At 44.7% G+C, this 27,317-nt stretch overlaps 1 protein-coding gene across 1 annotated transcript in view; it reads right to left on the bottom strand.

Annotated features, from left to right (window-relative positions):
- LOC137285336 (uncharacterized) overlaps positions 1–27,317 on the bottom strand; it is a 135,010-nt gene that overhangs the window by 10,712 nt on the left and 96,981 nt on the right. Inside the window, exons 54-65 of the mRNA XM_067817701.1 lie at positions 25,462–25,623; positions 25,147–25,305; positions 18,125–18,301; positions 16,769–16,930; positions 7,515–7,694; positions 6,977–7,147; positions 6,505–6,675; positions 6,203–6,358; positions 5,011–5,157; positions 2,799–2,963; positions 1,840–2,001; positions 1,196–1,354 (exon numbers count right to left, since the gene is read on the bottom strand). Of these exons, the coding sequence (XP_067673802.1) occupies positions 1,196–1,354; positions 1,840–2,001; positions 2,799–2,963; positions 5,011–5,157; positions 6,203–6,358; positions 6,505–6,675; positions 6,977–7,147; positions 7,515–7,694; positions 16,769–16,930; positions 18,125–18,301; positions 25,147–25,305; positions 25,462–25,623 (1,971 nt within the window). The remainder of the gene's footprint in view (positions 1–1,195; positions 1,355–1,839; positions 2,002–2,798; positions 2,964–5,010; positions 5,158–6,202; positions 6,359–6,504; positions 6,676–6,976; positions 7,148–7,514; positions 7,695–16,768; positions 16,931–18,124; positions 18,302–25,146; positions 25,306–25,461; positions 25,624–27,317) is intronic.

Raw genomic sequence — 27,317 nt, 5'->3', positions numbered from 1 at the left:
AAACCTTCTCGTAAGTGCTACTAGAATGTTCAACAACCAGCGTACTCTGTCTGCCACACTGTATGAATGAAACCTATGTTTGTGATAGATTCATGTGAAAACAAACCCTGCTTGAATAAACTGTGTTAATTTCATCTGAAAGATGGTAATTGAGGCTTTACAACAGCGTAAACAGTTTCCTGTAGAAAACCCAGATAAGATAATTGTGACACTTCAACTAAACATACTTTTCAGTTTTACAGGATTCCAGACTGGGTTTGTTTACTGTGACCTCCCTTGTCAAGATTTCTACAGACAGTCATTAATCTTCATTTATGGTTTGCCACAAAGTAAAGTGTTAAGATAACACCAATTATGTTAATACAAACAATGTTAGAGTGGAGAAATAGTGTGAGTTAAGCTTCAGATGGAAAGGGTTGCTAACATGGCCGCCATCTGTAAATGATGATGCCAGCCATAGCAACAGTTAGTACACGCATGCGCAAGCCATGACTCATTACTCTCCTCGCTCTCAGCAGAAGGCAGACTTAAGAGCCTGCCTGGGCCAGATATAAACAGCTGTGCACTGGTTTGTTTAGTCCACACTCGCTGACTAGCAGCGTGACGCAAACATGACATAACACCGACAGGGTATGATATTTCTAAATTACAGTTTTGACCTACTCAGTGCTATTCACATCCTTTTATTGACAACGGGTATATATTTTCTAACATCTTGTTGACATCTTCCTAATGATAACAGGTATATATTTACTAACATCTTGTTGACATCTTTCTAGTGATAACAGGGATGTATTTACTAACACGCGTGGAAAGGTACACACGAAAAACGCAATCGTGGAATCATCTGTCAAGCGAACACCCATTCGGATTACTCATGTTATATGCAGTGTTGCAGTCGTTACCAGGTTGTCACTTCTAACAGCGTAGTTCATCTAGCATCTCTCATCAACACACGCTGATACAAGGTAAAACAGGTTCCGTGAACATGTGTGACAGCATACGCTTCTTAACATAAAACAAGTTATCTGTGTTTTGTTCTAATACCATTCCCTCTGAGCAATTCACTGAACCCCTGACTCACAATATTTCAACATAATACCGAAAAGCTGCTAGAGGTGCTATCATGGCTCGGTGACATCAATTGTCATATTTAGAGGAACTGGATATCACAGCGTAATACACTGAAACATACTCAGGCAGTCGGTTTCTTTCGTGGATCCTGTCATTTTTGTGGTGAATCCAGAGTCACACTTGAAACACCGTGTCTGTCCTGTGCTATTCTGGTATTCCCCCACTGCACATTTCTGACAGGCGTTGTCCGCAGTTCTGTACTCTCCCACAGGACAAACCTCTGAAACAAACCAGCACCTGGATAAGTCATGTGCCTCTCTCGCCCTCGCCTACACTTGCATAAGTCACTTGCCACTCTCACCTACACCTGGATAAGTCACGTGTCACTCTCGCCTAAACCCGCATAAGGCCCGTGCCTCTCTCGTACACCTTCATTTACCCCAACAGTTGGCATAAATCACCTGTCACTCTCCCTAACGCGAAACAATTGAGTCTGGCTCCTTGCTACAGCAGAGAATATCACAAAATACAATAAATGTTGATGAATAAGGTAATGTTAACATCGCCAGAAGTTTTAGGTTATCTTTATGCTGGTAGTTCATAGAGAATACGATTATATGGAGATCTGACCTTATATATGCTTCATATACAACACCAAATAGAACGGTTTGGGGAAAGCAGTAACGTAAGAACACTGTACATAGAGCAGCATATAAAATGCCAAATTTCATATAATCTTCCTCATTTGAAAAGACTTGTCCTTACTCAGGCTGCAGGCAGTGGAGGCAGTTGAACCTTCTCCTTGTGTGGTCATATCGGCATCACACTTGGTGCAGTTCTCCGTCCCCACGGAGGCCTTGTAGTACCCTGTAGGGCACGGTGTACATGTGGCTGTCTGGTGGGCAAAGAATCCGGGCTCACAGTTCACTGGAAATAAACAATTATACCGCAGGATCGAGACATGGCAATAGAACACATTCACATTACAAACCATTTGTATATTTCCCTAATACGATGACACAAGCAAGCAATCATTTATGCATATTCATGACAAGATATTCTCGACAAAGCTATACACGCTGTGATACACACCTATCACTTTGCAACACTTCAGTGTAATCACGGACATGAATTCCAACGCTGTGCAATTATTCAAAGAGTCATGAGAGACAACGAATCCATCCAGTCCACGCTAATATGAAGGACCAATCGTCTGACTGCTACAGCAAGTCCTCAAAATGTTTTCTGTGCAACGTGATGAGAGTACTAGCACCTAATCTGGCTGTCGAGTATGACAGTATTTCCCTAACAGTATTAACAACATACGGCGGAGTTGTGATTGGGAACTTTGTATCTATGTCATGTATCTAAGTCACTTGTGAAAAGATGGGAGTTAGTGGAAGTCGCACATATATTACTTTTAACCAAACGATTTTAGTATAAAATCTGTTCTACAATTTGGTGATTGAGAGTGCATGCTAACGAAAAGGAATAGCTTCAACGATAGAAAGACGCGCCATTATGAACAGAGTCAGGGGCAAACCTGCTACCTCCTGTTTTACGGGAATACGGTTATACTGTACGGATTCTTGTTGATCTGTTCTACCTCGGTCAGCTTCAGTTCAGTGCCATTTAATAATCAGTGGTTCAAAAGCAATCGATACCGTATATTGTAGTTTCCCCGAACAAGTACACAACGGTACTAAGTAGACTTCAATACCCACACTGGTTACAGCCTGTCTCGTCTTTAGTGCCGGTGCCTGTTGTTGTGTAGTTCTTAGGACATGGTGTGCAGGAAGTGTTGTTCCTAGTGGTCTTGTAAAAGCCCTTGGCACAATCGGCGCATGTCTTTGAAGTTGAGTTATAACCAACACCTTTGTCACAGAACGCTGAAACGTCATCAGAAAATAGGATAAATTCAGCTTCGGGAAGGCGATCCGAAAAACAACCTGTCCCGTGATCTTTATTTTTTATGGCATTACTTGACATATTGCGCTTGAGGAATCTCCTACATACTGAGATTACGCGAGATATTGCAACACTGGAGTTTGAGGTATCTTCTACTCACTGACGTTACGTGAGATATCGCAACACTGGTGTTCGCGATATATCCCACCTACTGACATTACGTGAGATATTGCAACAGTGGCGTTTCAGAGATCTCCTACTTACTGACACTACGTGAGATAATGCAACACTGGCGCTTGAGATCTCCCACTTATTGACATTACAGGAGAAATTGCAACACTGGCGTTTCAGAGATCTCCTACTTACTGACATTACGTGAATTACATGAGATAATGCAACATTGGCGCTTGAGATCTCCTACTTACTGACATTACATGACATAATGCAACACTGGCGTTTCAGAGATCTCCTACTTACTGACATTACGTGAGATAATGCAACATTGGCGCTTGAGATCTCCCACTTATTGACATTACATGAGAAATTGCAACACTGGCGTTTCAGAGATCTCCTACTTACTGACATTACGTGAGATAATGCAACATTGGCGCTTGAGATCTCCCACTTATTGACATTACATGAGAAATTGCAACACTGGCGTTTCAGAGATCTCCTACTTACTGACATTACGTGAGATAATGCAACATTGGCGCTTGAGATCTCCCACTTATTGACATTACAGGAGAAATTGCAACACTGGCGTTTCAGAGATCTCCTACTTACTGACATTACGTGAGATAATGCAACATTGGCGCTTGAGATCTTCCACTTATTGACATTACATGAGAAATTGCAACACTGGCGTTTCAGAGATCTCCTACTTACTGACATTACGTGAGATAATGCAACATTGGCGCTTGAGATCTCCCACTTATTGACATTACATGAGAAATTGCAACACTGGCGTTTCAGAGATCTCCTACTTACTGACATTACGTGAGATAATGCAACATTGGCGCTTGAGATCTCCCACTTATTGACATTACATGAGAAATTGCAACACTGGCGTTTCAGAGATCTCCTACTTACTGACATTACGTGAGATAATGCAACATTGGCGCTTGAGATCTCCCACTTATTGACATTACGTGAGATATTGCAACACTGGCGTTTCAGAGATCTCCTACTTACTGACATTACGTGAGATAATGCAACATTGGCGCTTGAGATCTCCCACTTATTGACATTACAGGAGAAATTGCAACACTGGCGCTTGAGAGATCTCCTACTTACTGACATTACGTGAATTACATGAGATAATGCAACATTGGCGCTTGAGATCTCCCACTTATTGACATTACAGGAGAAATTGCAACACTGGCGTTTCAGAGATCTCCTACTTACTGACATTACGTGAGATAATGCAACATTGGCGCTTGAGATCTTCCACTTATTGACATTACAGGAGAAATTGCAACACTGGCGTTTCAGAGATCTCCTACTTACTGACATTACGTGAGATAATGCAACATTGGCGCTTGAAATCTCCCACTTATTGACATTACAGGAGAAATTGCAACACTGGCGTTTCAGAGATCTCCTACTTACTGATTACTTTACGTGAGATAATGCAACATTGGCGCTTGAGATCTCCCACTTATTGACATTACGTGAATTACATGAGATAATGCAACACTGGCGCTTGAGATCTCCTACTTACTGACATTACGTGAGATAATGCAACACTGGCGCTTGAGATCTCCCACTTATTGACATTACGTGAGATACGGCGACATAGTTGTTGAAGATATCTCCCACTTATTGACCTAACATGAGATATTGCAACACTGGCGTTTCAGAGATCTCCTACTTACTGACATTACATGAGAAATTGCAACACTGGCGCTTGAGATCTCCTACTTACTGACATTATGTGAGATACTGCAACACTGGTGCATGAGGAATCTACAACTTACTGACATTATGTGAGATACTGCAACACTGGTGCATGAGGAATCTACAACTTACTGAGGCTACACGTGACTCTCGCCGAGTCCGACGTTTTGCTGCCGGTGCATGGGTTGCACACGCCGAATCCGGACTGGCCTTTGAACGTATCTGGAGGGCAAAGGGTGCAGACGTTGTTCTGTCCTTGTTTGCCCGGTCCACAAGAAACTGAAAGTAGTTTTCATGGTGGCCTTTGGTAACACATACTCAACACGAAAAAAGTTAGAGTGTTTGTTTTATATGAAATTTCCGCATACAGGACGTTCCTGTATCTATCTGAAAGAAACCCGTGTCTACATCTGACAGAAAACTTTGTAACTGACAGAAAATCCTTCTCTGTATCTGTCAAAAACTTCCTCCGTATCTGAGGGAAAACCATGTCCGTACTTCTTGTCAAAAAATGAGTGTCCAATAAAACATGAAGTTTATATTTACCCAGTGGACGACTCTCGAATATATAAAAATGTCACTGTGAATGAAACGAATTAAATCATTTGTTGTGAGATCTCCCACTTTGAAACGTTAATGAGAATAAATGCCAATTACTAATACTGAAACTGTCAATGTATAATACTGGAATCAACTGTGAATTAACAAAAATCAAATAGTTGCTTTAGGTTTCAGACAGACTTTTGCTGGCAAATGTAACCCTCGTCCATTCTGGAAAATAGCAGCTCCATGTCCTGGTTTCCTAGCACCTGTTTGTACGTCAGTTGAAAGAAGAATGTCTGTCAGAAAAACTTTGTCTGTACTGTTACGCATGGTCCTTATGAAAAGAAAACGTTAGGGTCTAATAAAACTTGAAGTTTGATCCCCGTATCTGGCCGTGTGGTATATTTACCCTCATAGACAACTCTTGAATATATACAAATGTTACTGTGAATAAAACGAATTAAATCATGTAATATGACATGCCTGACAGAAAGCCCTTCTGTCCGTTAACAACAGTTATCTATTCAAGAACGCAGCATGAAGCATATGCACGCCCTCCAACAATCCACTGAGTTTACAGACTTATCTACAATACAGTAGCCCGTATCATTGTTGCTGGCAATCTTTCTGCTCTTTCTCTTGTCTGATTTTAGAGGACGTCTGGTACAGACCTAGTCTGTTCCATGCTTTACAGTTAACAACACCTACGTGTACACAGATGTAGTCTCTACCATGCTGTACAGCGGACAACACCTACTTCTTTCCATGACTGTCCACTTACTTGTGCACTGATCTCGTGAGGTAGAGGCGGTCGAAGACGTATTGAGATCCGTGCCACAACTTTCACACTTGCTCTGAGCCCGAAGTGGTTGGTACTCTCCAAATCCACATGGCTCGCAGGAACTGGCACCTATTTTGTATCCAGGGCGACAGTTTCCTGAAAGTAGTGGCATGTTCTATAACGACTCATACGACTCAACAGTCCGCAGACTAATCCCACTGAGATAAAGGTAAACGTACTGAGACCGGCAGTATCTCTCACACATGTCAGCAGCTACTCACTTCCTAAGGAAATTGACTCACTCAGTGTGCAGTTCGTAGCACTGGTGGCCCCAGTTGATTCAGTTGTAAAATTAGCATCAGAACACGCCTCACAGACCGAGAAGCGCATCTGGGATGATCCATCATTCCAGGTTCCTCTTGGACACGGCTCACACTGGGTGCCATTGACTTGCTGGCCAGCGGCACAGAATGCTGGTGGGATAAACACATACAAGACATGAAATTAGTGGAATCTCCGCAGAATGATGGTGAGATAAACGCATACAAGATTTGGAAATAGTGGAATCACCTCAGAATGATGGTGAGATAACACATACAGGGTGCAGAATTAGACTGAACCTGCACAGAATGCTGGTGGGATAAGTAGGTGATCGTTAAGAACATACACTTAACCTAACATATACATACATCAGATTTTCTTGTTTATATTTGGTGCTGCTCTTGTTTGCACACTGTCACTTATAATATCAGAATGTCTTTGTAGTGTACTTACGAAGGCAGTCGGAACTATTGCCACTACGGGGCTGTTTTGTGCTATAATTTGTTGAGCAGTTTAGACATTGCGATGTGCTTTTGGGAAGGGTCTCTTGTTGGTAGGTACCCACAGGACAATCAACACAGCCCAACATGTTATTTGTTAGCTTCTGTCCAGCACTGCACACCTCTGCAGAGCAAAAAATATTTTTTTTTGTAAACGACAGCATTGATACGAAAACATTTTATTCCTGTTTCGAGCGTTCATATTTTATGAATCCAAACTCCCTGCCCATAGCACAGTGGCAGTCCAGGTGTATTCATCACAGTTGTAATGTCTGCAAGTGTCTGATGTGTCGGTGATCACACCAGACACTCTGCAAGTTCTCATGATCACTCGGACGTCGACTGCAGTCTATACCAAATAACCCAGTAAAACTGTTGCACTATTTTACAGACATTTGTGGAAAAGAATATATTGCTGTAATAAAGTCACTGCGGTGTTTTAACACTTACTGAGTCTAATCGCAATACAACCTTTATATACGAATACTAACTGATTTTACAATCTGTTGGCAGTTTTGATCCAACGTCGTCTGTTGTTTTAGTGCTGTCTGCACATGCTTGGCAGGTCTTAAATCTTAGAAGGTCTGTGTTGGACCGGTAGCTGCCTCGTGGGCAAAGGGTGCAGTACGTGTTGCCAGGCGTTTTCAGTTCATAGCCATCAGGGCAGAAGACTGGAAGAGTCACAAGACATCTTAAAATTTCTTAAGGAAATAAGCATGGTTTCAATAGCCATGTGGCAGAGGTAAACACATAATGTGGCAACAGACGTATACATTGACTGTTTGACTGTGAACACTTCCTGACCGAGACATGTCGACTAAATGTATGGAAGATGTGCAGGAGTTCTGTATCCATATGGAGAAAGAGTCACGTTGGTAGTTTGGGAAATGGTAATGATAGGTGGTCAGTAACTGACGGTGCGACTACTCGTTACTGTCAACTCACAGGTACACCGAGAGGCGTTCACAGTAAGGAAAACGGACATCATTAACTGACGGTGCGACTACTCGTTACTGTCAACTCACAGGTACACCGAGAGGCGTTCACAGTAAGGAAAACGGATATCATTAACTGACGGTGCGACTACTCGTTACTGTCAACTCACAGGTACACCGAGAGGCGTTCACAGTAAGGAAAACGGACATCATTAACTGACGGTGCGACTACTCGTTACTGTCAACTCACAGGTACACCGAGAGGCGTTCACAGTAAGGAAAACGGATATCAGTAACTGACGGTGCGACTACTCGTTACTCTCAACTCACAGGTACACCGAGAGGCGTTCACAGTAAGGAAAACGGATATCATTAACTGATGGTGCGACTACTCGTTACTGTCAACTCACAGGTACACCGAGAGGCGTTCACAGTAAGGAAAACGGATATCATTAACTGACGGTGCGACTACTCGTTACTGTCAACTCACAGGTACACCGAGAGGCGTTCACAGTAAGGAAAACGGACATCATTAACTGACGGTGCGACTACTCGTTACTGTCAACTCACAGGTACACCGAGAGGCGTTCACAGTAAGGAAAACGGATATCATTAACTGACGGTGCGACTACTCGTTACTGTCAACTCACAGGTACACCGAGAGGCGTTCACAGTAAGGAAAACGGATATCATTAACTGACGGTGCGACTACTCGTTACTGTCAACTCACAGGCACACCGAGAGGCGTTCACAGTAAGGAAAACGGATATCATTAACTGATGGTGCGACTACTCGTTACTGTCAACTCACAGGTACACCGAGAGGCGTTCACAGTAAGGAAAACGGATATCATTAACTGACGGTGCGACTACTCGTTACTGTCAACTCACAGGTACACCGAGAGGCGTTCACAGTAAGGAAAACGGACATCATTAACTGATGGTGCGACTACTCGTTACTGTCAACTCACAGGTACACCCAGAGGCGTTCACAGTAAGGAAAACGGATATCATTAACTGATGGTGCGACTACTCGTTACTGTCAACTCACAGGTACACCCAGAGGCGTTCACAGTAAGGAAAACGGACATCATTAACTGACGGTGCGACTACTCGTTACTGTCAACTCACAGGTACACCGAGAGGCGTTCACAGTAAGGAAAACGGACATCGTTAACTGACGGTGCGACTACTCGTCACTGTCAACTCACAGGTACACCGAGAGGCGTTCACAGTAAGGAAAACGGATATCATTAACTGACGGTGCGACTACTCGTTACTGTCAACTCACAGGTACACCGAGAGGCGTTCACAGTAAGGAAAACGGACATCATTAACTGATGGTGCGACTACTCGTTACTGTCAACTCACAGGTACACCCAGAGGCGTTCACAGAAAGGAAAACGGACATCATTAACTGACGGTGCGACTACTCGTTACTGTCAACTCACAGGTACACCGAGAGGCGTTCACAGTAAGGAAAACGGATATCATTAACTGATGGTGCGACTACTCGTTACTGTCAACTCACAGGTACACCCAGAGGCGTTCACAGTAAGGAAAACGGATATCATTAACTGACGGTGCGACTACTCGTTACTGTCAACTCACAGAAACACCGAGAGGCGTTCACAGTAAGGAAAACGGACATCATTAACTGACGGTGCGACTACTCGTTACTGTCAACTCACAGGTACACCGAGAGGCGTTCACAGTAAGGAAAACGGATATCATTAACTGATGGTGCGACTACTCGTTACTGTCAACTCACAGGTACACCCAGAGGCGTTCACAGTAAGGAAAACGGATATCATTAACTGACGGTGCGACTACTCGTTACTGTCAACTCACAGGTACACCCAGAGGCGCTCACAGTAAGGAAAACGGACATCATTAACTGATGGTGCGACTACTCGTTACTGTCAACTCACAGGTACACCCAGAGGCGTTCACAGTAAGGAAAACGGACATCATTAACTGACGGTGCGACTACTCGTTACTGTCAACTCACAGGTACACCGAGAGGCGTTCACAGTAAGGAAAACGGACATCATTAACTGACGGTGCGACTACTCGTTACTGTCAACTCACAGGTACACCCAGAGGCGTTCACAGTAAGGAAAACGGATATCATTAACTGACGGTGCGACTACTCGTTACTGTCAACTCACAGGTACACCCAGAGGCGTTCACAGTAAGGAAAACGGACATCATTAACTGATGGTGCGACTACTCGTTACTGTCAACTCACAGGTACACCCAGAGGTGTTCACAGTAAGGAAAACGGATATCATTAACTGATGGTGCGACTACTCGTTACTGTCAACTCACAGGTACACCGAGAGGCGTTCACAGTAAGGAAAACGGATATCATTAACTGACGGTGCGACTACTCGTTACTGTCAACTCACAGGTACACCGAAAGGCGTTCACAGTAAGGAAAACGGACATCATTAACTGACGGTGCGACTACTCGTTACTGTCAACTCACAGGTACACCCAGAGGCGTTCACAGTAAGGAAAACGGATATCATTAACTGATGGTGCGACTACTCGTTACTGTCAACTCACAGGTACACCGAGAGGCGTTCACAGTAAGGAAAACGGATATCAATAACTGACGGTGCGACTACTCGTTACTGTCAACTCACAGGTACACCGAGAGGCGTTCACAGTAAGGAAAACGGATATCATTAACTGACGGTGCGACTACTCGTTACTGTCAACTCACAGGTACACCGAGAGGCGTTCACAGTAAGGAAAACGGATATCATTAACTGATGGTGCGACTACTCGTTACTGTCAACTCACAGGTACACCGAGAGGCGTTCACAGTAAGGAAAAGGGACATCATTAACTGACGGTGCGACTACTCGTTACTGTCAACTCACAGGTACACCGAGAGGCGTTCACAGTAAGGAAAACGGACATCATTAACTGATGGTGCGACTACTCGTTACTGTCAACTCACAGGTACACCCAGAGGCGTTCACAGAAAGGAAAACGGATATCATTAACTGACGGTGCGACTACTCGTTACTGTCAACTCACAGGTACACCGAGAGGCGTTCACAGTAAGGAAAACGGACATCATTAACTGATGGTGCGACTACTCGTTACTGTCAACTCACAGGTACACCGAGAGGCGTTCACAGTAAGGAAAACGGATATCATTAACTGACGGTGCGACTACTCGTTACTGTCAACTCACAGGTACACCGAGAGGCGTTCACAGTAAGGAAAACGGATATCATTAACTGATGGTGCGACTACTCATTACTGTCAACTCACAGGTACACCCAGAGGCGTTCACAGTAAGGAAAACGGACATCATTAACTGACGGTGCGACTACTCGTTACTGTCAACTCACAGGTACACCCAGAGGCGCTCACAGTAAGGAAAACGGACATCATTAACTGATGGTGCGACTCCTCGTTGCTGTCAACTCACAGGTACACCGAGAGGCGTTCACAGTAAGGAAAACGGATATCATTAACTGACGGTGCGACTACTCGTTACTGTCAACTCACAGGTACACCGAGAGGCGTTCACAGTAAGGAAAACGAACATCACTAACTGATGGTGCGACTACTCGTTACTGTCAACTCACAGGTACACCGAGAGGCGTTCACAGTAAGGAAAACGGATATCATTAACTGACGGTGCGACTACTCGTTACTGTCAACTCACAGGTACACCGAGAGGCGTTCACAGTAAGGAAAACGGACATCATTAACTGATGGTGCGACTACTCGTTACTGTCAACTCACAGGTACACCCAGAGGCGTTCACAGTAAGGAAAACGGACATCATTAACTGATGGTGCGACTACTCGTTACTGTCAACTCACAGGTACACCCAGAGGCGTTCACAGTAAGGAAAACGGACATCATTAACTGATGGTGCGACTACTCGTTACTGTCAACTCACAGGTACACCGAGAGGCGTTCACAGTAAGGAAAACGGACATCATTAACTGATGGTGCGACTACTCGTTACTGTCAACTCACAGGTACACCCAGAGGCGTTCACAGTAAGGAAAACGGATATGATTAACTGATGGTGCGACTACTCGTTACTGTCAACTCACAGGTACACCCAGAGGCGTTCACAGTAAGGAAAACGGATATCATTAACTGATGGTGCGACTACTCGTTACTGTCAACTCACAGGTACACCCAGAGGCGTTCACAGTAAGGAAAACGGATATCAGTAACTAATGGCGCGACTACTCGTTACTGTCAACTCACAGGTACACCGAGAGGCGTTCACAGTAAGGAAAACGGACATCATTAACTGATGGTGCGACTACTCGTTACTGTCAACTCACAGGTACACCGAGAGGCGTTCACAGTAAGGAAAAGGGATATCATTAACTGACGGTGCGACTACTCGTTACTGTCAACTCACAGGTACACCGAGAGGCGTTCACAGTAAGGAAAACGGACATCATTAACTGATGGTGCGACTACTCGTTACTGTCAACTCACAGGTACACCCAGAGGCGTTCACAGAAAGGAAAACGGATATCATTAACTGACGGTGCGACTACTCGTTACTGTCAACTCACAGGTACACCGAGAGGCGTTCACAGTAACGAAAACGGACATCATTAACTGATGGTGCGACTACTCGTTACTGTCAACTCACAGGTACACCGAGAGGCGTTCACAGTAAGGAAAACGGATATCATTAACTGACGGTGCGACTACTCGTTACTGTCAACTCACAGGTACACCGAGAGGCGTTCACAGTAAGGAAAACGAACATCACTAACTGATGGTGCGACTACTCGTTACTGTCAACTCACAGGTACACCGAGAGGCGTTCACAGTAAGGAAAACGGACATCATTAACTGATGGTGCGACTACTCATTACTGTCAACTCACAGGTACACCCAGAGGCGTTCACAGTAAGGAAAACGGACATCATTAACTGACGGTGCGACTACTCGTTACTGTCAACTCACAGGTACACCCAGAGGCGCTCACAGTCAGGAAAACGGACATCATTAACTGACGGTGCGACTACTCGTTACTGTCAACTCACAGGTACACCGAGAGGCGTTCACAGTAAGGAAAACGAACATCACTAACTGATGGTGCGACTACTCGTTACTGTCAACTCACAGGTACACCGAGAGGCGTTCACAGTAAGGAAAACGGATATCATTAACTGATGGTGCGACTACTCATTACTGTCAACTCACAGGTACACCCAGAGGCGTTCACAGTAAGGAAAACGGACATCATTAACTGACGGTGCGACTACTCGTTACTGTCAACTCACAGGTACACCCAGAGGCGCTCACAGTCAGGAAAACGGACATCATTAACTGATGGTGCGACTCCTCGTTGCTGTCAACTCACAGGTACACCGAGAGGCGTTCACAGTAAGGAAAACGCATATCATTAACTGACGGTGCGACTACTCGTTACTGTCAACTCACAGGTACACCGAGAGGCGTTCACAGTAAGGAAAACGAACATCACTAACTGATGGTGCGACTACTCGTTACTGTCAACTCACAGGTACACCGAGAGGCGTTCACAGTAAGGAAAACGGATATCATTAACTGACGGTGCGACTACTCGTTACTGTCAACTCACAGGTACACCGAGAGGCGTTCACAGTAAGGAAAACGGACATCATTAACTGATGGTGCGACTACTCGTTACTGTCAACTCACAGGTACACCCAGAGGCGTTCACAGTAAGGAAAACGGACATCATTAACTGATGGTGCGACTACTCGTTACTGTCAACTCACAGGTACACCCAGAGGCGTTCACAGTAAGGAAAACGGACATCATTAACTGATGGTGCGACTACTCGTTACTGTCAACTCACAGGTACACCGAGAGGCGTTCACAGTAAGGAAAACGGACATCATTAACTGATGGTGCGACTACTCGTTACTGTCAACTCACAGGTACACCCAGAGGCGTTCACAGTAAGGAAAACGGATATCATTAACTGATGGTGCGACTACTCGTTACTGTCAACTCACAGGTACACCCAGAGGCGTTCACAGTAAGGAAAACGGATATGATTAACTGATGGTGCGACTACTCGTTACTGTCAACTCACAGGTACACCCAGAGGCGTTCACAGTAAGGAAAACGGATATCAGTAACTGATGGCGCGACTACTCGTTACTGTCAACTCACAGGTACACCCAGAGGCGTTCACAGTAAGGAAAACGGACATCATTAACTGATGGTGCGACTACTCGTTACTGTCAACTCACAGGTACACCCAGAGGCGTTCACAGTAAGGAAAACGGATATCATTAACTGATGGTGCGACTACTCGTTACTGTCAACTCACAGGTACACCGAGAGGCGTTCACAGTAAGGAAAACGGACATCATTAACTGATGGTGCGACTACTCGTTACTGTCAACTCACAGGTACACCGAGAGGCGTTCACAGTAAGGAAAACGAACATCACTAACTGATGGTGCGACTACTCATTACTGTCAACTCACAGGTACACCCAGAGGCGCTCACAGTAAGGAAAACGGACATCATTAACTGATGGTGCGACTCCTCGTTGCTGTCAACTCACAGGTACACCGAGAGGCGTTCACAGTAAGGAAAACGGATATCATTAACTGACGGTGCGACTACTCGTTACTGTCAACTCACAGGTACACCGAGAGGCGTTCACAGTAAGGAAAACGAACATCACTAACTGATGGTGCGACTACTCGTTACTGTCAACTCACAGGTACACCGAGAGGCGTTCACAGTAAGGAAAACGGATATCATTAACTGACGGTGCGACTACTCGTTACTGTCAACTCACAGGTACACCGAGAGGCGTTCACAGTAAGGAAAACGGACATCATTAACTGATGGTGCGACTACTCGTTACTGTCAACTCACAGGTACACCCAGAGGCGTTCACAGTAAGGAAAACGGACATCATTAACTGATGGTGCGACTACTCGTTACTGTCAACTCACAGGTACACCCAGAGGCGTTCACAGTAAGGAAAACGGACATCATTAACTGATGGTGCGACTACTCGTTACTGTCAACTCACAGGTACACCCAGAGGCGTTCACAGTAAGGAAAACGGACATCATTAACTGATGGTGCGACTACTCGTTACTGTCAACTCACAGGTAGACCCAGAGGCGTTCACAGTAAGGAAAACGGATATCATTAACTGATGGTGCGACTACTCGTTACTGTCAACTCACAGGTACACCCAGAGGCGTTCACAGTAAGGAAAACGGATATGATTAACTGATGGTGCGACTACTCGTTACTGTCAACTCACAGGTACACCCAGAGGCGTTCACAGTAACGAAAACGGACATCATTAACTGATGGTGCGACTACTCGTTACTGTCAACTCACAGGTACACCGAGAGGCGTTCACAGTAAGGAAAACGGACATCATTAACTGATGGTGCGACTACTCGTTACTGTCAACTCACAGGTACACCGAGAGGCGTTCACAGTAAGGAAAACGGACATCATTAACTGATGGTGCGACTACTCGTTACTGTCAACTCACAGGTACACCCAGAGGCGTTCACAGTAAGGAAAACGGACATCATTAACTGATGGTGCGACTACTCGTTACTGTCAACTCACAGGTACACCCAGAGGCGTTCACAGTAAGGAAAACGGATATGATTAACTGATGGTGCGACTACTCGTTACTGTCAACTCACAGGTACACCCAGAGGCGTTCACAGTAAGGAAAACGGATATCAGTAACTGATGGTGCGACTACTCGTTACTGTCAACTCACAGGTACACCGAGAGGCGTTCACAGTAAGGAAAACGGACATCATTAACTGATGGTGCGACTACTCGTTACTGTCAACTCACAGGTACACCGAGAGGCGTTCACAGTAAGGAAAACGGATATCATTAACTGATGGTGCGACTACTCGTTACTGTCAACTCACAGGTACACCGAGAGGCGTTCACAGTAAGGAAAACGGATATCATTAACTGATGGTGCGACTACTCGTTACTGTCAACTCACAGGTACACCGAGAGGCGTTCACAGTAAGGAAAACGGATATCAGTAACTGACGGTGCGACTACTCGTTACTGTCAACTCACAGGTACACCGAGAGGCGTTCACAGTAAGGAAAACGGACATCATTAACTGATGGTGCGACTACTCGTTACTGTCAACTCACAGGTACACCGAGAGGCGTTCACAGTAAGGAAAACGGATATCATTAACTGATGGTGCGACTACTCGTTACTGTCAACTCACAGGTACACCGAGAGGCGTTCACAGTAAGGAAAACGGATATCATTAACTGACGGTGCGACTACTCGTTACTGTCAACTCACAGGTACACCCAGAGGCGTTCACAGTAAGGAAAACGGATATCAGTAACTGACGGTGCGACTACTCGTTACTGTCAACTCACAGGTACACCCAGAGGCGTTCACAGTAAGGAAAACGGATATCAGTAACTGATGGTGCGACTACTCGTTACTGTCAACTCACAGGTACACCGAGAGGCGTTCACAGTAAGGAAAACGGATATCATTAACTGATGGTGCGACTACTCGTTACTGTCAACTCACAGGTACACCGAGAGGCGTTCACAGTAAGGAAAACGGATATCATTAACTGACGGTGCGACTACTCGTTACTGTCAACTCACAGGTACACCGCGAGGCGTTCACAGTAAGGAAAACGGACATCAGTAACTGATGGTGCGACTACTCGTTACTGTCAACTCACAGGTACACCGAGAGGCGTTCACAGTAAGGAAAACGGATATCATTAACTGATGTGAAGACTGCTGGTTATTGTCAACTCACAGATACACCCAGAGGCGTTCACGGTGCCGGTGTTGATGGTGCTGTAGCTGCTGTTGCAAGGCAGACACTTATCTTGGAGGTCCTGAGGTTGATACTGCCCAACAGGACATGGGTAACACTTGTTGTCGGTCTCATTTCTGTAGTTGCCTGCTGTGCAAATTCCTGAAGACACGGTGGAAATCATGTAATTCATAAACATATTCAGAAACCTGACAACTGTTAGGGGAAATATTTAACACAAATCAATCCGTGCTGAATCCCAGCATGTGGAAGAATGGTTTCTGATGACCAAACGTTAAGAAATGAAACGTTGATCAAAAACGTTACACTCACATTTGTAGTAAGTCTCTAAAGCGCACCCAACGTGTAATTAAAATGAAATTGTGTATCACCCCGAGCTGAGGCCCATGACCACATCTGCGGAAATCTACACGCATTGCTTAAAGACACTGAGGACGTCAAAAGAATGCTCAGACTGACAGAAGCTCAACGCCACTATTCTGCACAGGACAGGTGCATTGAATGGGGCTCGTTATGGAGAAGAGATTTTGCCACGTTACGTCGTTCCCTTCATCAGCGTCAACGATGGATCTCCCCAGCATGCTAATACTCCACCCCACTTTGCACGAGACGTCCTCAAGCGAAACGACGTTATCATGGCCTTCTCGACCACCCGAGTCGTCCCCACTGAACATTTATGGGACATGCATGCGCCAGCGTAATCCGCCACCTCAGGTACTACAGGAACTGCACGCAGAACGTCAGCAAAGACCTATCAAAACATCTGTCAAGACAGCATTCGGTAACAGTTCTATTCTATGTGCTAGACAGATCCTGACCTTTTACTCTGTACAAGTGGTTTTAACAGCCCTCTGTGATTTACCAAACATTTCCTGGAGAATCATGTTTTGGAAAAGTGATGGTTTTACTTTAATTGAGCAAAAACGTCATGTTCTAATCAGTCATATGCCCTCAAGAAATACATGTATGTTAAGATTCTTTTTTCATAAAAGTATGTTAATTAATCAGTTTCTTGGCAATGTTGATGACAGCATTTTGAGCTACCCTGTGTAAATAGAATAATCATAAATGGGTAAATGAAAAAAACAGCACTTATTTGTAACAGTGTGAAAGGCGTAAACTAACTTTTGCTGTAATAATTAAAGTGAATCTTTAGATAAGGAAACTGTAATGTTTCTGCCCTGCTAAACACAGAAATAGAGAGTAAAGTCACAACATTTGGCCATCACTAATCATCCCTTCTTTCCCTCAGGCAGTAAGCATTTCCCTTCTCTGACGCATAACACATAGAAGTCTGTGTCGTGATAAACACATGTGACAATGTCGTATTCTTACTGATGGAACAGTCGGTTTCATTTGTAGCATTATTGGTCATCGTGGTGAACCCAGTACGGCATGCTTGGCATGGCTGGAATCTCAACAGCATGGAACTATCTCTGTATTTGCCCCTAGGACAAGGTGAACAGCGTTTAGAACCCACTGGAGACTCTTCTTGTCCTGCCGGGCACAAAACTGCAACAGAAAATGGGGCGTGTTACGAATGCAGTAAAATGTTGTTAGGTAAATAACTTCTCAGAGGAAAACCTTTTAAGTAGATTATTTCCTGAGGCAAAGAAACGCTCGTAATATAATACATCATATATCTGACGTGAAGTAGAAACATTTGTTTCTAGATACGTCGCTTCGTCTCTGTCACATAGAAATGGACTTGAGGAGAATAGCAAAGTGGTAAGAAAAGCACACATTACAATGGCGCCACTTCTCCACGGAGACCCATTCTTTACTATGTGCACTACGTTGATCTTAATAATGATCTAGATCATTCACTAAATGTACAGATGACCATGGTCCCTAAAGTCAGAACGTGCCTCTGGGAGTGAATGATCCGTGCCTGACACACTCATTGCAAGAAACATGTAATTTTCTTAATAAAATCGACTTTTTATACTTACCTTGCTTATTATGTTTATCTCCTCCCTCCATGTGAAGACAGTGAAACACTTGAAATCCCTTGAAGGTCAATTCTAATTGAAGCGAACGTACACTCACCGATCGGGAACCTCCCTTTCCCGTCAATACGGTCACACGACCCGCCATGCCTGCCCACTCTCTCCGAATCTCCAAAGCCCGACACGGGAATTACAGTGGTCAAGACGAGCGCATGGTCTCTCAACCATTATACTAAGTAGAGTGTCCTGGTCTTAACAAGTCACGTGATAAAAGGGCGGGTAGAGGTCAACGCCTTTCTGGAACCATCATGTTGTTGGGCAACAACAAGTGGCCGAAACTGGTGAATGCCAGCGACCTCCATGGCGATGTCTCGTAGGTAGTGACTGGCAAACACCGTATTCGATTTCCAAAAGCAGCCTTCCATTATAGTTGGTAACGAGCAATTTCCGTGTAGAGGGTGAGGGTGAGTTTAGTTTTACGCCGCACTCAGCAATATTCCAGCTATATGGCGGCGGCCTGTAAATAATCGAGTCTGGGTCAGACAATCCAGTCATCAACAACATGAGCATCGATCTGCGCAATGGGGAACTGATGACATGTGTCAACAAAGTCAGCGAGCCTGACCACCCGATCCCGTTAGTCGCCTCTTACGACAAGCACAGTCGCCTTTTATAGCAAGCATGGGTTACTGAAGTCCTGTTCTACCCTGGGACCTTCACGGGTCTTCCGTGTAGAGTGTGTGTCGACGTCAATGCAAGTGTTCTCACTTCGTATGGATTGGAGGCTCGCGGAGGCTCGCGGAGGCTCGAGTCCTGCTGCTTTGTAGACCTTCGTGAGACGGCTTTCATCCGAGCTGAGAAAGTGTTGTAGATATTGGGATGAATAGACGCTTGAAATGTTGTCTCTTTGTGTTAGTACGTTAGAAATATATTTTCATCTCTCGCTCTGACTGGACATAATGATATACTTGTGTATCATGTGGCCAGAGGACTGAAGATAATGCCGGGATGTGGAATTGTCTGTCCGGTTGTCCGGGCAGTTGATTTTTGGCGATAAAATCCCATCTCAGTGCACAATCTCACGATGACTGGAGTCAAACGTATGCGCCTGAAGTCCACAGAATGTATTTCTGACATCTGTGTCGCTGTTGCTAGGGCGACTAGGAACAGTGTTTTCTGTGTCAACGATTCAAGCGATGTCCGGTCTTGTGTCTCGTAGTCACTCGTGAGGTGTTGTAGTACCACATTCAAGTCCCATGCTGGAGCCTTAAATCTGTTTTGTTAGTCTTTCAGCTTGAACGAGTGTAGTAAGGCGTTTAGTTCAGGCACTTTAGTCAGCTTGATCCTTGTGCTTATGGAGATAACAGAGCTGAGTGCCACCAAGTATGTCGAGAGTGTAGAACCTGTCAGTCCTCTGGTATGCCATAGATGACATATGTAGTTCGCATTTGAGGATGTGTGGCCTTCATTGCAGTGGAGCCTTTCTTTCTTTCGAATGCTTTAAACCGTATCCACTTATCAGCATGTAATGTGCGAGTAGTTCTACGTAGAGCTAGGGTGACTACTTTCGCCCCTCTCATAGAATATCCTCGATGTTTCAAGCAGGCTTTGATGCGATTCCGATGCTGGAACGATGTAGCATTGCCGTTTGCTTCTTTGGCGTATGGATGGACGAGTAGGTTCTTCCACACTGGCAATAGTAGTGAACCTTGTGGCAAATAGGTCTATTTGCAGGGATCCGAAAGTCTGACTGATGAGTCGAAATGCCCCTCGATGCAGCATCCATTCCGTTGAAGATGGTTGTAGAGGGCGTGACAGCGCGTCGGCCATGACATTGCCTGCACGTTATGTGGAGGTTCAAGTTGTCGACTATGTCAAAGAGTTGAAAGGTCAGATGTAACAGTGTGTGAGATCGTGTTGATCCTTGCTTATGTATGTAGAACGCTACTGTGGAGGTGTCTGTGTGAACCATTAGTAGTTTGTTCCTCGATGCTGACGACTAATACCGAACTGAAATTAGATTAAAGCTTTCATCTCCAGGTGGTTGATATGCTGAATGCCTTCGTTGTTCATCCAGATTCCTGCTGCTACCTCCTTGTTTTGGTGGGCACCCCAACCTTGTAGCGACATATCTACGTAGAGATGGTTGCTGAAGACCTGCTCTAGTAAATAATTCCCTGCGTAGACATTCGATCGGTGAGTCCACTTTAGCAGATATGGTTTCAAGTTGTCTGGCAGAGCAATCCGATCCAACGTGTTAAAGTGATGAATCAGGAATCGTTGTAATGGACGTGGTTGCAGATATCCTTGTCTGATCAAATTCTGTGCTGATGTGAGCAGACCGAGCAGACATTGCCACTGTCATAGTGGTAACGGAGAGGGTAGAGCTTTTCCTATCATGGTTTGAATTTTGACTCACCGATCTTCTGGGAAGACGATTCTGCTAAACGGAGTGATGAATCGAATCCCGAGGAACTGAAGTTCTTGTTGCGGCTCTGATTCCATTTTCGGTAGATTGCGTTAGCAGCCTGATGGTGAAGTCTAACTGTGGTTTGAGTTGACTTTTCTCGTGATGCGCTTGAATGCCGTTGTCCTGGTAAAAGGCGCTGCGAAGTCGATGTAGGTAGGTGACTATTGGTGACTTGGCTTGGTGACCCGAGTAAATAGCCACGATGCTGAAGATATTGCAAAGGGTAGAACCATCCATCGGTAGTGCTGACCGTTGACTGGAGGCGCTGATATTTCCGGAGTCCGGATGTATCAGAATGTCCAAGTAGACATCTTGTAGATCGCTGCTGGCCGAATAATCCCTGGACTGATGAGATGCCGCAGTTGTGGTAGATGGATCATTCGGCACCGTTCGGTAGAAAATTCGTAAAGAAACCCTTCATGTTGTATATAAGTCGGCTAGATTGTCTCATGGATCCCTGGCGAACACGAAGCGTGTGAACGGCGGTGTTGCCTGTAGTGGGATCTTGTAGCTGTCTCGTAGGATGCTCATGACGAAATCGTCATTGAGAAGTCCCCAAATCCTCAACTAGCGTTGTAGGTTTTCTTGTCTCTCGCTCTCTGAACCTTGGAGAACCTTTACTCAGTAACACTGAGAAGCCTGCTTGAGGACAGTAGTCAAAGTGTCGATCGACTTTATCATCATTTCTTCCCTGGAGTCCCGAGTAATGAATTTAATTCTGTCATCAAATACCGCGGATGCTGACAAGGGAAATCTATACAAGGGCTTAGTAAAGATGTCCACCCAAGATGACGTTGATAGTAGACCTTGTTGGCGTTGTAAATCCATTCCCGCACACGTCGAGGCTACGAGGGTTGGCTGAAAAGTTCTAAGCCTCACTTTGAAAAAAAGTTACAAAGTCCACGTTTGTAATTTATTTTTCTACATAGTCCCCTTCCAAGTTCACACACTTTTGCCAGCAATGCTGCAAGGCCCGAATCCCGATCAGGAAGAAATCTTCTTCAGCTACCCTAAAACAATCAGTCACAGCGGAAATGACGTCATCATTACTTGCAAAATGGCGACCGGCGAGTTCCTTTTTCATTTTGGGGAACAGGTGGAAGTCAGAAGGAGCCAAATCAGGTGAATAAGGAGGATGGTCAATGAGTTCAAAGCCACAATCGCGGATTGTTGACATGGCCACCACCGATTTGTGAACAGGTGCATTGTCTTGGTGGAAGAGGACACCTTTAGAGATCATCCCTCGTCGTTTGGCTTTGATTGCTTCTCGCAACTGGTTCAGTAGATCAGCATAGTATCTGCCGTTGATAGTGTGACCTTTTTCAAGATAATCAATGAGCAGAATACCCCTGGAATCCCAAAAGACTGATGCCATCACCTTTCCAGCTGAAGGAACAGACTTGGCTTTCTTCGGAGCTGGTGAATCAGGATGCTTCCACTGTTTTGACTGTAGTTTTGTTTCTGGTTGAAAGTGATGTATCCAGGTCTCATCCATGGTTACAAATCGTGCCACAAAATCATTGGGATCTGCTTCAAAACGACGCAAATTGTCAAGGGACGTCTGGAACCTGACACGTTTCTGTTCTGCTGGCAAGAGCTTTGGCACCCATCTTGCAGAAACTTTAGTCATTCCTAATTCGCTGGTGATAATATGCTCACCCCTCTCATGAGAGATGCCCACTACACTAGCAATATGTCGAGTAGTCAATCGTCGATCATCCATCAACATATCGAGCACTCGCGTGATGTTTTCTGGAGTGGTTGCTGTTGAAGGCCTTCCTGAGCGTGGGTCATCATCAAGGCTTTGTCTGCCACGCTTAAATTCTGCAGCCCACTTCTTTACTGTGGAAAATGAAGGAGAATCATCCCCTAGAGTGGAGACCATGTCAGCATGTATCTGTGTTGGGGACATCCCTTTCTTTTGCAAGTACTTGATGACTGCCCTGTATTCAGTTTTGTCCATTTCTGATGATTTCAGAGGGTAGGTTTACCAAAAGAGCTGTAGTTGAGATAAAACTATTAGTACGTTTGTAATGATTGGCCTCATTGGTGGCAAACACCTGTCTCTACCTGGTGGGGAAAAACCACTCAGGCTGAGAACTTTTCAGCCAACCCTCGTAGACTCCGAAATGAAATGTTCACCCTTCATCTAGGCGATACTTGAAGAGCCTCAGTGGAGTCCTTCGATGGGGACCGTTCGTGATCCACGATGTAATCTCAGAGTCTGAGACAGCTTCCGCTGGTGAAGGAGAACGGCGATGTCCAATTCCGTACTTCCGCAAATGCATATGCGAATGGGGAGCGATGTCCATGCAGCGAGTGTCTCCGTGGTCCTCCTGTCTTTAGGGATCCCTGGAACGACTATCATTCCGTTAGTGCGTTCGTTCTTTCCTACATCAGCCCGTATTTGATGAAGACGACGAACGATGACGGCGTCTCCGACGAACGGGGAATGTAGACAGTGAATGCTTGCGGCTGTAGCGGGATCTATGTGTAAAAGCAATCGGCGATTAGATAGAAGGAATATCATCCATACTGCAACAGTTGATGGCCTTGATGGCCGTGACCGGGAGCGTGCATACGATGCCTCCTCTTCATCCGACGGACCTATTGCAGCCGATGAACCGTCATGCAGGGCTAGTGTAGTTATAGCTGCCGCTCCTCTACAAAACAGCCATACATGATGGTCATATGAGTGGTGAATTGTTGCATGAGGAGGCCGATGTCCAGTGACTGCGGTGCAACCAACAACGGTCCGTAGAAGCATCTGACGTGTTGAGTGCAGATGTTATAGACTCTCTGAAGAATGCAGACGTAGTTGCTAAAAGTCTAGTAGATGCTGATCACTGATGCCGTGTCCTGACGATCTGTACCCCGAGTAGCAGTAGTGGAGGTTCGTCGCAGATGTTACGTTCATCAGGAACGACAATCTCATCGCTGAAAGACTTGGGAGTATTCGTGGAGTCTTGTTTCAGCGCAGGTCTGGTAGTTGAAGACTACCTCGTAGGTTGAGATGATTCTGATGGCGTTCTATTTTGAGATCGAGACGAAGATTCACTGGTTTCTCGTCATGTGACCGTGATGGCGGGAAAGGGAGGCTCCCGATGGGTGAGTGTATTGTAAGTCCTTCGCATGGAGGGAGAAGATAAGCATAGTAAGCATGAAGCAGGTAAGAAGAATAATACGATTCAGCTGTATGTGGTTACGTAGGAATAAATTTACGGAAATGTAGCATCAATGCATACTGTGTGTGCATTATCCTATCTCAAGCCAAACTCCCATTCAACCAGGAAGAGAACTGTGAATACCAACCAATACATAAATCACCTTGGTGTTGGTCCATTACTTTGTGCACTTTTACCAACGTTTCCAAGAAGACATGACTGTCCGTGTAAGATCAATCCTTTACTTGCCATACAGCTTTTGTATCTACGTGTTTGTTTACTGGTTGACCAGGTGTGTACAAACAAATACTCCTGACCTATATATAAACCATGATCGTGCCATAGCATGTATAGGTAAATAGGGACTTTCCGATCAGAGGTATCTCATTTCCGAATTTAGTCTATGTTTTCAAGCCAAACATCCTTGGCTCTATGATATACCAGTCGTGTGTTCATCCTGTCGTGATCCTGGGTCTCGACATGGTTCACAAGGTAATACCAGACAAATACATGTATGTAAAACCTCCAGGTTGGTCACCACTGACACTGGTGAATATATATGACTGAAGGAATAGTGAGGGCTGGTTTGTCTTTTCCTGAAATGATCCTTTGTAAGGCCATGTCAGTACTATGACTTTCTTGTGTCGTCGAACCGACAACATCAAAAGGATAAGAGTACTAAGAGCATATATATATTTGTGTCTCTGACTTTATTAAGAAGGTTAACATTTGTATTATATAGTTTGTCCAAGGTTATGTTTTTCACCCACTTACATTTACAATCAGAACCATTCTTAGATTCTGCAGCTGTTGTTGTGTAGCTGTCATTACAGGAGATGCAAGATCTCTGCCACTTCTTGGGCTGGAACGTCGCTATCGGACATATCCGACACAACTTGGTATTGTCGATGTATCGACCAGATGGACAATCAGCTATTGAAAGAAAAACATTGACCGATGCAAACATGACATCATTTAACATTTCCAGTTTCAATGTACATTCTGTTTAAAGTGACAGTAAAGCCTTTTAACACAAATGACCTATCTACTATTTGTTCTAGAACATTTCTATCACACGATGATACTAACGTAAGTTACAGCCGGACGACGAGGTAGTTTTAGTTCCTTCCGTGGTTTTTCCACTCGGACATTTCTCACAGCTGTCTTGTAGGTTGCGCGTCCTGAAGTAGCCCTGAGCACAGTCCTTACATGATCCATCGTCCTGCAGGTCAGTGCCAGAAGGACAGCCATCTGTAAAATGGAACATAAACTTACCAATACTTGGACGCTAGTGACGCCCTGTAGCACATCACCAAAAGGACAGTGATCTGTATAATGGAATATATAGTGACCAATACTTGGACGCTAGTGACGCCCTGTAGCACATCGCCAAAAGGACAGTGATCTGTATAATGGAATATATAGTGACCAATACTTGGACGCTAATGACGCCCTGTAGCACATCACCAAAAGGACAGTGATCTGTATAATGGAATATATAGTGACCAATACTTGGACGCTAATGACGCCCTGTAGCACATCACCAAAAGGACAGTGATCTGTATAATGGAATATATAGTGACCAATACTTGGACGCTAATGACGCCCTGTAGCACAGCGCCAAAAGGGCAGTGATCTGTATAATGGAATATATAGTGACCAATGCTTGGACGCTAGTGACGCCCTGTAGCACATCGCCAAAAGGACAGTGATCTGTATAATGGAATATATAGTGACCAATACTTGGACGCTAGTGACGCCCTGTAGCACATCGCCAAAAGGACAGTGATCTGTATAATGGAATATATAGTGACCAATACTTGGACGCTAGTGACGCCCTGTAGCACATCGCCAAAAGGACAGTGATCTGTATAATGGAATATATAGTGACCAATACTTGGACGCTAATGACATCGTCCAGTAACACAGTGCCAGAAGGGCAATCCGTAACATGGAACCCACTAAACTGCATTGTCAAGTAATGAAGATAGGCGTTTAGCGTTCATCAATTAACATATTCCGGTTACTCTAATTTATGGAGAGAGAATAACAATTACCAATGCAATGTCGACTTCTCAAAACTGTGTGTGATACTCACGTAATAAGCACTGAAGATAGAAACGCAACCACTATTTTAGCTGTTCACAAAAATACATGCAATCACCATAACGCAATTTATCCCGTCTATGTTTTGTCGGAACATGGCAGATTCACAGTGTTACAGAGCGTCCTGAGAACACCTCGCGCTGTAACCCATATGCATGTTAATGGCATTGAGAACAACACCTCACGCCATAATCCATGTGCATTCGTCGACCTTAACATAAGCGTACTGAGGACAACACCTCGCGCTATATAACCCATGGTACTCGTACTGAGAACAACACCTCGTAATGAAACCCATGACGAGCTTACTATGGTTGCATGGAAGCCCAAATACATTACAAATTACTTCAGAGAAATAACAGAAGTGTTAGCATCAACCAAGTGTGCATATTATCAACAATGTTCTACCACAGCATGGTTTAGAGGTTCTACAGAACATACAATACACTATAGGCTATACAGAGGACCAAATGGCAACACTAAAAAGAAAGGAAAATGATGCACACACCATTACTTACCATTAGGAGAAACTTGTAAACGTAAAGAAATCACATTCAGATATAATTGTACAACTGAATAGGTGAGCATCCAGGGACTAGGCAGAAATGTTTTATCACAAGCTTTTCCGGCTCTATCTGGGTATAATCAAATGATGAGCAGTCACTATTAAATATGATTTGCACATCAGTATTTTTTCTGAGCAGTCCTTTTACAGACAAAATAGGACACCAGGACAGTGCTTGGCCCAAATGATTCAGTCCCATTTCTGGCAGTCCTATATATATTGCCAGTTATATTTCTTTCTCTCAGTGTACAATGTATCTCCAAGGCTACAATAT

Source organism: Haliotis asinina, chromosome 5 (genome assembly GCF_037392515.1).
Source record: "Haliotis asinina isolate JCU_RB_2024 chromosome 5, JCU_Hal_asi_v2, whole genome shotgun sequence".
Taxonomy (NCBI): Eukaryota; Metazoa; Mollusca; class Gastropoda; order Lepetellida; family Haliotidae; genus Haliotis; species Haliotis asinina.
The sequence above is the reverse complement of the archived record's forward strand: the minus strand, read 5'-3'. Positions and strand labels throughout refer to the sequence as shown.